General features: G+C 43.6%; 1 protein-coding gene across 3 annotated transcripts in view; it reads left to right on the forward strand.

Annotated features, from left to right (window-relative positions):
- Positions 1-13,119, forward strand: part of LYN (LYN proto-oncogene, Src family tyrosine kinase) — a 118,202-nt gene that overhangs the window by 74,442 nt on the left and 30,641 nt on the right. For all 3 annotated transcript variants that reach the window (XM_081070926.1, XM_081070925.1, XM_081070927.1), the window contains one exon: positions 22-98. In XM_081070926.1, coding sequence (XP_080927052.1) covers positions 22-98 — 77 coding nt within the window. The remainder of the gene's footprint in view (positions 1-21; positions 99-13,119) is intronic.

The following is a 13,119-nucleotide window of genomic DNA, read 5'->3' on the forward strand; positions in this document are numbered from 1 at the left end:
TTGTTCCTCCTCTATCAACAGGCAGTTTGCTGGATTTCCTGAAGAGCGATGAAGGGGGCAAAGTGCTACTTCCAAAGCTAATTGACTTTTCTGCTCAGGTGGAGTATGAAAAAACCAGTCTGCATGTAAATTTGCAAAGACCTCCCTGCTTTAGAGTCACAATGAAATTATTGTTCCAGAAGAAGGCATTTCCTTTGAATGCTTCCCAGAAGCAGTTATGAGCATACTTCCTTAGAGACAACACTGGGTGTTTCACAGAGAATGTGGATGCATGTGTCATTTTGACTCGCATGTCATCTTTACTACAAGTCAATCTCTATATTTATATTCATGTCTGCACAAGTGATAGAAACAGTGTAGCTAAATGGATCACTTGGCCCTGCCCTGCATTTTGGAGAAGTTATTCCATGCAGTGTAAGCACAGCACCTTCTAAATGATGCCTATGTATCTAAATTACTGCTGCAATGTTCTGATGCATTTAAGTCCTCAGGGTTCTTGAAACAAAAGAACAATATTACTTTCCTACTCTACCCCCTTTGAGTCCTTCTCCTTGTGTATGTCTAAGGTACAGAGAAACATTCATTTATAATATTTCTAGAACTAGCCAAGAAGTTGCAAATTTGCTTACATTGTAATCACATTTCCAGAAGTGTATTTGAGAGCAGAGGTAGATTACCCAGAAATCCAGCAATGTGCCTGGTATATCAAGGAAGTACACATTTGAATGATGCCAGCTACTGACTTTGAATAGTTTCATTGTGTTGGTTAGTTATGTTCAGTAATTTGTTTGTTTCTCAGTGTTGGTTCATGTAGGGAAGGCTACATACCATAAAACCAAAGTAGCACAAGAGATTTCCAGAAGTTCTTTATGATCTTCATTTCTTCTTACTCCATTTCTTCCTCAGACTCTCGTTTAGTTGGGAAATTGATAAGGCCTTCTTGGGAGATGAGATCAAAGGAATGAGGGAGTACATTCAAGTAAGGTAGGATCAGAACACATACTCTGTAATCCAGTGTTGTGGGCAGAGCTGGAGTTCAACATCCGGAGACTGGAATTTGTGTTGTAGCTCGGCCACTCAACAGCCATGACATTTTCAGGAAGCCCTTTGCCTCTTTGGGTTAGTTTATTCATCTATCCAATGGGAATGGGAATGATGTTGAGAGTCTAATCACATGAGTTGGTCTGGATACAAGCACTTCAGAGCCTGTTTGTGGAAGCTGAGGAAATCCTGTGGGTGACATTCCTTATCATTCAGCAAAGGTATGTGATGATGTCATCCCGCTCAGCCCTCATCTCACCTGCCAGAACGTGGTGAGTTTAGTAAGTTCCTTATCCAAGTAGGAAATTCAAATGTCATCTGGAACTCCACTATCTAACGTGGAAAGAAGCACAATTGCTGTGGTACAAATGGAGGAAGGGAAGGGTCCAGCAGCCCTGACTTTTTACCCCTCTGCTCAAATTCTCCAGGCAGGCTTCCTAGGGTCTCTATGGGATTGCCAGGGTCTCAGGACCACAGTTTGAAAACCATTGCTCTGCAATAGGAGGAAAAATGACTGATGGGTGCAGCTCTTGATCCTATGTAGATAGGAAGTCAGGAAATGGAGAAAGCAGGAGTCTGATAAACTCGTGTCACACTCGGCACAGCTAAATGAGGGTGGTGATTTGGGTGTTTCCAATTGGATGAGAGAACTGAGGAGTACAATAAAAGTTTGTCACACCTGCTCCTCAGAAAGGGAAAGGGGCTGATGGGGACATAGAAATGTGGGACACATGGCCTGGAGGCCTTAGTGGTCACAGCCTTTCCAGTCTGCCTGACGGCCTGATCTGTGCCTATAGTTCTGGATGGTAGAATTATGCACATTGAAGTGTGTCCTGTACCTGGAGAAGGACTTGTATTTGATTTTGCATAGCTTATCTCATAAAACCTTATCTAAATATCAAAGATGTCTTAATATCTTAATGTCAAAGTTTTAAGTCAAGGCCTCTATATCCTTTAACTTTGTAAATTACTATTATTACTACAAAGGGCAACTTTTGCTAACTTAGAAATGAGTTGGTGGAAAAGTTGCTTTCTAAGCCTTTGTAGCTTTCAAAGTAGAGAAAGTATCACAGAGCCTGGCATTGACCATGACTTTCAAATTGTAGGTTCCAGGAGAGGCCAGGGGCAATCAAGGCCACTACTACTGGTCTCCATCTAGGCCATTGTACTAAATCCAGCTCATGCTGGATGAGCTCTTATTTCTCTGTCTCAGGGTTTCTTTCCTAGCAGTGAAGACTGGGAAGAATTGGTGGAATATCTAGTTTAAGTTCCTGCAGTGTTAGGTGTCAGTGAGAGAGTCAGCAGTCAGCAGCACCCAGGAAGTCCTTAAGCAAGTGGGTTCAGCACAAAATGCATTTTCTTTACAACCGAATACTATTTCCTTTTAAGTTCATCTTTGTTCATGGCGCAAACCTCACCCAGACTCTTCCCCAGTCTTTCCCTCAGGGTGGAGCTCGTGGGACCACCTGTTGCCTCACCCTTAATTATCATTTTCACTGTAATATCCATAACACGAGGAAGGGGCCTGAACCTCCATCTGAAATCACATACCTTACACATCCGCTTTCTGTTCACCACACCCGATAACTGGTCCCCCTGTGGTACACACCATCAGTTTCCTTTATGACTGGTACTACCTAACACCTGTCCTTTTCTTTCATACACCTTTCTGAAATGATCTCTCAATGCAAAGAAAGTCATCTCTGAATTTTTCCCCTTTCCTCATCATGTGCTGCCAATTAACTTTGTCATTTTTCCATAGTAAATAACATGAGAATAGTAGCTATTAATAAAGCTGGCCCAAGGCAATGAGAGGATACCTGGTGCCCGGATACTTAATAATACAGTCTGCCCTATACCTTTTCTCCACTTGACTACTTAGAGTGGAAATAGGTAAGGCAGAAGAAGTCCATTTGGTATTTGACAACTAGTAAGCTATAAAATATGTTTATACTTTCTTCCATTAGCATTGTCCATAGCATCAAAGTGTTGAGAAATTGAGTGTTCACAAAGAATATAGTTCAATTCAGCGGTTTTTCACAATGGAAGATTGACAGTAGAAATAAACCAGTTTACTTAATCCCAACCCAAAAGAATAAGGGAACAGGGCTGAGGGGCAGTATTGGGACTTTTCCCACAGTCTGTCATCTGGCCTCTTCTTCCCTTTTCCCAAGCTCTACTTTCCCCTTACCATTCTCCCCCTATGCCAATCGAGACAGGAAGTGGGATGGGTGCACAGGACAACCTCAGTTCATGTGAGAGCTGATTTCATCACTTCCTGTCTCAGGATGAGTTCTAAAAGACTCTTTTGAGCCCAAGTATAATCCATACTTCCAACCCATCTCTCAGCCCCAACTAAAGCAGCTTTACCCAGTGCTTTTCTTCTTGTATTAAATGAAGCAATTTTATGCTTTTTGTGCTGAAATAGGAAATTTACCCCTTTGAAAAGGAAATTTGATACTTTCAGAACAGAGAGATTTTGCATAATTCCCTTCCAGCCTTTGCCTCATGTAAGAGAAGAAATGAACTTGGAAAGAATAGGGGTTGAAATCTGGGAATTTCCTTCAGCTGAAGCCGAAATGAAATCAGCTTCAGTAGACTTGTAAAACTGAGAGGAAAAAAGTGGAAAATTTACAGTTGCAATATGGACGTCAGATAAGTCATTTTGTAATTCAGGCCAGATGAATCAAAGCATTTCTTGCTGTTTGGTGGCAACCAAAGTTTGAAGTGCAAATATTACCAAGAATGAAATGGACAATTAGGTATGAGTAAAACTGCAATAAAAACTGAAAAATCAAAGTGGTTGTTACAATCATGGCAACAGGTAACATTTCTTTAACTCCTTCTAATTGATAAAGCGCTTCTACTTCCATCAACTAATTTGCCCCACAAACTTGAAAGCATTTAGACTGTTATTGAATGCATTTTACAAGTGAGAAGGTGACCTTGAGCTTGTCCAAGGTTACAGAACTGGTAGGTAGAATTGATGGACTTGATCCTGGGTCTTCTGACTCTAGGTAATTGGTTCTTTTCTCTGCACCCCACTGTCATTCTATGGTCAGAGTTGCTCCTACGATCATTTTGTACCTGACACTATGCTGACGTGGATTTTATTTATCAGAACTAATGATATCCTCTGCTTTTTTTTTCCTCTAAAAAATCTCTATTGCTAAGACATAGATCTTTCCATCACATAGTGATAATGCTCAATATATATTTTGTCCCCAGTATTAAATTCTAAGCCACATTTAAGTTGGAAATTGGTAAAACAAGGAAGGTAGGAAATCTCAGTCTACCTTCATGTAATTCTCAACCTTTTTGAGTACGAAGGTCTTTTGACATCAGAGCTTTTTGAGTACTCCCTCATTATAGTATCTTCTCACTTGAGAAAACAATACATAGGTTGGGAATTCTTTGTAATAACGCTAGGTTGGACCCACCAGTCTGTTGGTGGTAAATCAGGTCTGAAATGTCTGGAGGGGGTGTTCTGGGGAAGTTTCTATAATATTTGCCAATACTATCAGCTGTGGGTCTCCTTATTTTGTCTCTTTGTAAAAGATTCTGAAAAGATAAGTTAGGTTCTCATTTTCCAGCTCATGGCTATCCTCCACCCCTTCCCCCCAATAATATCATGATAAGGCCACAACTTTATTTTCTGAACCTTTATTAAGCTTTGATTGATATGTCATCACATTTAATTGACTTAAACTGGAGGAAGAATTACATTGAGATGCTCAGTCAGATTCAGTAGCAAGTAGAAGCCTCAGGTGACAGACTTGGTTTGCATTTTCTCTAGGAAAAATGCCAGACCAGATCTCCCCACCTCATATTTAATCTCACCTCTTTACATAGGAATTCTCACACCTGATTCTGTATTGAGGGCCCCCCACCACCATTCCCAATTCTTCTTCTAAGCACAAAAGCTTCCTCGAGGGGAAATGACCAGCAATAAAGAGATAATTAATTCCATAAAATAAGCTGAGCCAGACTACACTCTGGCCGAAGGGGCTATGTGGCCAACAGGATGTGATGAACCCCAGTGTGTATCAAAGAGCGATTGCTTGGAAGCCATTTTCAATATAAAATATAGACATAGTGGTTATCTCTTTCTGTAGAATATGAGAAATATCAGTGTTGTTTTGTAAATGGAGCTGTTGGTTATGTTAACGGTGGAGAGAGCATTGAGCTGAGAATTGGGGAAACTTCTCTGGGGAAAAACGGGCCCAAGGTCCTTGCTCCTCTGAAAGAAGAGGCACAGGTTAAGTCTCCCACAGTCTCGACTCTATCATGACTCAGACAGTATCCTCCCAATTAGAATACCTACATGGATCATCACCCAAAATTTGTAATTAATGATTTTGAGTGTATTAAGATGACATTGACATAAGATTTTTTTCCCCCTTTCTTCCGCCTCCCCTACCCCAGCCCCCACTCCAGTTCAAGCCATTGTTTCTCAATGTAGTTGTGTAGGACACAGCTCCCTGGCCCATGCTGGTATTATGAGCCTTGTGTCCCCCTCCCCGCTGAGGCAGTCAGTTGCCAGTCATCGGATTGGCCACTCACAGCAGCTCCCGGCAGCTCTCGCCAGTTGCTAACTGCTCAAAATGGCTGCCGACCACTTGTGCTCATACTGGCCACTGTCTGCTCATGGCAGCACACGATAGGCCACAGCAACACTCAGCAGCCCATGGCAGCTTACCCCAAGCTCCAGCTCCAGGGAGAGCTGTTGTTCACAATCTTAGATGTAGAGGACACAGTTCACGGGCCCATGTGGGAATCGAACCAGTGACCTTGGCATTAGGAGCATGGCGCTCCAACCACCTGAGCCACCGGGCAGGCCAACATAAGATTTTGACATTCCTCTAAATAAAGGAATATAAATATGTCACATGAATGTAGTATCCAGGTATTGAGCATGTAAATGCTCTATTTATCTTTTTTGAATAATGAGTTTTAAGACTGAGGCTTAAACTTTGACCATGAAAACTTACAAAATGGACAAATGAAACTAGTTATTGTCAGAATTTCAATACTGGATCATATGCAGTTTCCTTCTGAAAAAGTTGAAAAAATAGGAAACTGTCATTTAAAAATAGTATAAAACAGGAACTTTTTTTAGAGGGGGGAGGGTAGATGGTAGGAGGAAGGTGTTTAGCATATTTAAGCAGAAGAACCATGACTGGTTGTTTAAAATAGCAAATAAGGCAGAAGTTATTCTTGTTTCAATTTTGATTGGAAAACTTTCTAACACCAATAAGAAGCTTTAAGCTAATGTAAAGGGGAGGTGGTGGTACTTTTGGTCTGTGTGTCAGCTGCCTCATATCTTGGTATTATTTTGTCCAGGGGTGGAATTTCTGGTCAGCACTACTGTAAGTCACAAAATAATTTCCTCTTTAGGTACTCATCATGGGAGCCTTAAAGGCTAGAATTAAACTGAAATAGTTTAGGAGCAGGCAGAGTTCTTTACCAGTGCTCACAATTTACAAGTGGAAATGAAAGAACTTTGAAGTGAGTGGCAGAGCTCACTAAATTCCAGCTTATCTTTGTCTTAAGCACTTGGATTGCTTTCCTTGTATTCCCCTCACCCTCTTGGCATGTCTTCCGCCTTTTCACACACAAACACGCTGAGCACAGCCAGGCATGTGCCAAGGATGGGATGAGCAATATATGAGTCTGCCTCAAGGAGCAGATGGCTTGGTGTGGGAGGCCGATAAGTAACAGGCAAGGGCAGTGGACATGGCAAGAGCTGTCTGGGGTTGGCACTGCGGGCTGCTTTCAGAGCAAGTGGAACAGGATGGAACTCATTAGGTCCGGGTAGCCACAAGAGGGTGGGCTTCCTGGAGGAGGTGACCTCAAGAGGCAGGGTTAGCCCTGCTAGCCTGGGAAGGAGTTGAATGTAGAGAGGAGTCTTTGAAGGAGCTTGGTGCATAAGGGCATAAAAAATGTGTACAAGGGGGTGTAAATGGGAATGTGTAGAAAGAATGGGAGCAGGGACACTGAGAGAGAGAGAGAGACATGGACAATGAGGAAACTGGAAGTGTTGCCAACTCTTGAGTTGTGCAGGAGGAGCAGTCGACTGTTTTGTAGATAACTGAGAAAAATGTGTTTGAGAAAAACAAAAACCGATTATACTCAGCAAATAATCTCTCATATTTACTCTTTTAGTTTTATTTTACCTTTGAGCAGTGGTTGCTGTTTGTTTTTACTGTGATATGTATCCGTGCGTCTCCACCCATCACGCATGCGCGTGTGCTCACCTGCTCGCTATAGAAACTGGTCCGTTTTAAGTGTTGGAGAACAGCAGGGTGCTCTGCTTTTCTGCTCCCACAATTTTGTTTTGTTACTGTTCCCGGCCCCCCTACCCCCATTGTTTTATTTGTTTTGTTTTCTAAACCTAAGATTAGGAAAGATGAAATGGAAGAGAAATGGGAGGGTCTGTGTTCCAGACCACAGTTCATCTTTAAAGGATACACCCTGAAATGGACAGGACTAATTTTAACTTTCAGATTCAGAGTTAGATTTCTCAGCACCCAGTCCTGTCCCTGTCCCTCCCTTGCCCCCTGCCCCCTCCCGCCAACACAAACTCCAATAGCACCTTGCTCTGGGAGACCTAAATCCAAGGGAGTTTACACTGAGTCTGGAGAGAATTAAACTTCTCAACCAAGTGGCTTCCCTGTGTTGCCCAGGAGGCAGGTGTGTGGCCCGAGCCGTGAATCCATGGCAGGTTGCTGGGCGGGAGATTGTTCCTTATTCCTGAGACTAATGGCAAGAAATTAAACAACAAAGCAGGAATGTGATACCATGAGATCTGTGCTGTAGAGATTGCCCTGGCCACGATGTACAAACCTGACAAAAAGGGAGGAAGGAAAGCGAAAGTCCAGGGGTCCCTGGGAGAGCATGGGGATGAGTGAAGTCAGTGCTCCACATCGCACTTGTGCACAAATAGAGAAAGTGAAGAATGACACTCGCTCGGGTGTTTGAAGTGAGCAGGGGAGCAATTGACATCATGAGCATAGGCTTTAGGTGGGTGGGGAGGATACTGGCTGATGAAATCAGTTTTATGGTGCTGGTTTTGAGGTGCCACAGGCACCCAGGTCAGATGTCCTGAGTGATCAGATATTCTAATATAAGGGTCTGGGGTTTAGAAGAAGGACAAGAGCTGATGAGAGTCCCAGAAGGCTGGTTCTGTGGACAGTCAGCAGGGGTGTGAGGAGGACACAGAGAGAATGAGTGGAGGTGGCAGAGGGCAGGCAGCCCAGAGCAGAACCCTGGGGAACAGGCCGAGAGAGACAAGGGCAAATGCTAGCCTGGGGATACCAGGGGCGTGGTCCTGGGAGACAGCCTAAAGGAGGAGACAGGTCCTGTTCAGAACGGAGAAACTGCTATCGGATTTTGCAACAAAGAAGTCCTTGGAGAACTTGGCTAGCCCATTTTCAGAGTAGTGGTTTAGGTGGAAGCCAAATTCTTGACCTCCTTTCCCTTTCCTGTTGCTGGCTCTCCTCTGCTTCTGATTCCTTGAATCCTTTTCTCTGTCTCCCCAGCTTCCTCTCTAAGCCTGGTAGGCTCTTCTTCATGCTGTTACTCTTCCTTTTTTCTCTTTTACTTCCTCTGTGCCCTCATTCCTTCCCCAACCACTCCCCAGCCACACTCTTGAAACAGCTTATTTCTATTGTTACTTAAATGGAATTACAGATAGTCCTTATTTTTAAAAGCAGGTTCATAATTGATTTTTTTCTATGAAGGAAAAAACATGAAATAGAATTATTTAAAGAATTACTTAAATGATTGCTCTTTTAAAAAATATGGTTTTGTAGTCTTCTGTAGAAAAAATCTTTCTTCCCCCATCCTTACAACATGTGCTTCAAGACGTTTGTGTTACATTGCTCAGGGGGTTTCATAAAATGTAGTAATTATTTTAAATTAACTCACCAAAAGTAGATCCCCTTCCCCAATTTAAGGACAGTTTGTTGTCTTAAAAGACAACAACTCTGTTGTCTTGAAAGACAATAACTTATTTGTCTTAACAACTTTATTATCTTAAAAGACAATAAACTCTAAAGAGTTTATTCGAGGACATTTGGGCGCCTGGAATGCATTTTCCCAGGTGTCATTGTGGTCGGTTCACAGCCACCACCCAGCACAGCAGAGCCTTGATTCAGTGTCCCCTGCTGGGAAATTGTCTTTCTGGCCTCCCTGGTACCCTATCTGAGTCACCTCATGTCTGCCTTGCAGCCAGCCTGAGGTCCTACCCAAAGGACCGAGGGACCCAGGGGTGACAGAAAACCAGGTCGCCAGAGGGTTCTGAGGAGCCCCAGCAATGAGTGCCACCATGCAGTCTCAGTCCCTCCCCACACTGAGACCCCTTCTTGGGAGGCCCCAACCTCTAGTCCCCCAGATCCGAGTGTGCAGGGGTGGCTCTCCTTCCAGGAGGTCTTGGTGGCCAGGTGGTGGTCCCATAGGGTCCTCCCAGCCAGCTTCTTGGAACAATCGCTTCCCATAGCCTTCCCGACTCCATGGGCACCCTGGTGGCTCCATGATTCTCTCTTCTTTTCACCCTCCACCCCACAGTTCGCAAGCAAACCTTCTCCTTTGTTCTTCCAAAATAGATCTCCCTTCTCCTGCCCATCATCTCTCACCTGGACGATTGCAGTTGCCTCTTACCTAGTGTTGCTGGATTGGACAAGTGGAAATTCAGGGTGCCCAGTTGTATGTGAATTTTGGATACACTATGAATAATTTTTAAAAGACGTATTCCCTTTGTATTATACCTGGCAACCCTACTCTTATTATCTTTCTCCTATCTATTTGCTGTCCTCTTTCCAAGCTCCATAGAGCGCAACAGCCAATTTGGTACATTTATTTTTGCATTTTTTTACTATGGTCAAATATACATAACACAGAATTTACCACTTTAACCATTTTTCAGTGTACAGTTAAGTGACATTATGTCCACATTGTTGTGCAACCATCACCATCATCCTTTTCCAGAACTTTTTCAACTTTCTGAACCGAAAGTCCCCACCCATTTAACACTAACTCCTCATTCCCCCTCTCCCCGTGCCCCTGGCAACCCCTATGTTTTGTATTTATTATCTGTCTCTATGAATTTAACTACTCAAGGTCCCTCCTGAATTGGATGATTTTGCATCCTAGCTAATCGTCTTCAATGGAGTCCATCACACTTGTAAGAAGTCCCGATGCCTGTGGGCACAGCTCCCAGCATCCTGCCTTCAGATCTGGAGCCCACCAGGCTCTTTCCTATCTTAGTGCCTCTTTCTAGTCCGCTCCTGGAAACTGCCCCTTTGCTCCGGACCTTGCCCCACCTCCTGCATATGCCCTAAAATAATTCCACCCCCTGCCCCGCTCACTCCATGCTTCTCTATCATGGCCTCCTGTTCATTTCTTTCACTGCACTTACTGCAGTTTGAATGTTTTGGTAAGTTCCTGTTTATTTTTGTATCTCTAGCACTTAGCACAGTACCTTGTATATAGTAGGTGCTCAGTAAATATTTGTTGAATGACTATATTGGCCAAATTATTGTATTCAGTTTAAAACACGAAATTCTTTTTCTCTGCTTCAGACAGCTCTGAAGAATTGATTAGAAGGACATATGTTTTTTTAATGTTCTCTCAGTCACTATTCAGGTGTGTTTACCCATAAAATATTTTCCTGATAATACTTTTTCTTCCCCTTCCTCTGTGTTTACTTTTCCACACAAAACTTACCCTATTGATCAAAATAAAAGTGAGAAAAGAAAGATGTAAAATATAGTATCTGGGCTTTCATGAAAAGACAAAGGGATGCTTTGTTTTGCATACTCTGTAAAGAACGCCAGGAGCAATGAAAAATTATAAATGAAATATTTAACACTGAAGCCCACGGTGGATGCATTTAATTTGGGAAAAATGCAAAAATAAACAAGTTTTACTCTTAGAGTGTCATTCAAGTCCTCTGTGGCCTTTTCCTTGGCATCGGGACAGCGCTTCATCTGAGCCTGCATGAGCTGGCAGAGGCGATAATGCTGAAATTCGGGTGATGATGGGGCTGGCAGATTCTTCTTTGACAAGTCAGGATTTCCAGCTCTTGTTAATTATTCCATACACATGTCCCCCAGTGTCTAGAACATAATGATCTGGGTAATGCCATGTTGTAGAACTACCTGCACATTGGTTGATAAAGATCACATTTACGCTAGTATTGGCAAGCAGGATCAATAGTGAGTTTTAGCTGAGATCTTGATGTATGACAAGGAGGTCATACATCCTTTGTCCTCTACCATTTTCAGATCTTCTGATCCCACCAGGACCCCCCTTGCTTGAAGCCCCCGCTGCCACCATCCTCGGATCCCTGGACACTTCTTCCCGCTGCTGCACTAGGGCTCTGGCCCACTTCCTCTCCATCTGCTGCCATTGTCCACAGCGGTCATGCAGATAGACCTTCAGACACGGGCCTTTGTGTTTCTTCCTCTTCTCCAGGATGCTGTCCTCACAACCCTCAGCTACTTTATGCTTATGACCAATAACTCCACCGTGACTCCCATTCCAACCTGTCGCTTCCCCGCTGCCTGGCTCACTCTCTAGGACTCCTACTCCAACAATTGCAGTCCCTTCCCACCACTTCCAAGCCATTAAACCTTCCACCTGTTCCACCTCCACCCACCTCCTCTCTCCTTACCTAGCTTCTGTATACCCACTTGCCCCTCTCCCTTTGTCACCCAGCTCTTTACCTCTTTTACTCCTGCATCCACACAACAGCAGTGACCAGCATTGATGTGACATACTGGCTTTTTGCACTTCTGATTCAAGGCCAGTAACCAAGGTGTCTAGAAATCCCATTCATACACACTCTTCGACAACTATTTCTCACCTTCTCCTTTCCCTCTGTCCCCAGACCTTATGTCCTCCTTCTCCTTCCCGCTCTCTGTGGATTACCTGGCTGTCTCCTTCCCTGAGAAAGGAGAAGCCATCTGCAGAAAGCCCACACACACTCCCAACTTCCTGTTGTGACAGCCACCTGCATTATGCACCAGGTCCTATGCTCTCTTGCCATTTCAAGACATTGTTCTAGAAATTCTGCATTAGCATTCCCCCCCCATTTCTGTAACATTCCCATAGGAATTATAATAAAGTCTTCCCTTTTCTTCACATCTCTCTTTTGAACCCACTACCCCTCCATCAAACAGCCCTTGACGTGTCATCGGTGATCCCCATGACACTTAAGTCCAAGGTCATTCTTCAGCCCCTTTTCAGGCGGCCCATCAGCAGTGTTTGGTGCAGTTGGTCTCTCCTCACAGCCACACTGTCTGCGCTTGACTTTTGGGACATCCTTCTCTGTTTTTCCTCCCACCTTACTGGCCATTTCTTCCTCATCTCCCAATATTTAAACATTGGAAGATCCCAGAGTTCAGTCCTTGGACCCCTCTGTCTCCATACTCCCTTCCTAAGTGATCTCATTGAAAGCTTTGTGTTATTATACTTTTTTAGGGTGACCATAAGATATTACCATAAACTGGGTGTCTTAAAACAACAGGCATTTATTCTCCCATGGTTCTGGAGGCTGGATGTCCTAAGTGTCCCAGCAGATCTGTGCTCTCTCCGAAGGCTCTAGGAGAGATTCCTTCCTTGCTTCTGCCACCTCCTGTGGCTCCTGGTGTTCTCTGGCTTGTGGCAACATTGCTCCAATCTCTGCCTCTTTCTTCAAATGGCCCCTACTCTGTACCACGTGTCTCAAATCTCCCTCTGCCATTCTCTTATAAAGACACAGGTCATTGGATTTAGGACCCACCCTAAATCAAGGATATAATTTTTCATTTTGAGATCCTTAACTAATTAAATCTGCAAAGACTCTATTTCCAAATAAGGTCCCATTCTGAGGGTCCAGATGGTCATGAATTTGACCAGAGGGGACACTGTTTGATCCAGTACAACTGTCTATACTCTGACCACCCTGAAGTTTATATCTCTCGCCCAAACTGCTCCCCAGGGCTAACTGCTTACTCAACATCTCCATGTGGATGTATATCAAACATGTGAAACCGAACACTTCCCAAGCTGAGTACTTGTCCTTTCTCCAGAACC

This window comes from Rhinolophus hipposideros (assembly GCF_964194185.1).
Source record: "Rhinolophus hipposideros genome assembly, chromosome: 13".
NCBI classification, from domain to species: domain Eukaryota; kingdom Metazoa; phylum Chordata; class Mammalia; order Chiroptera; family Rhinolophidae; genus Rhinolophus; species Rhinolophus hipposideros.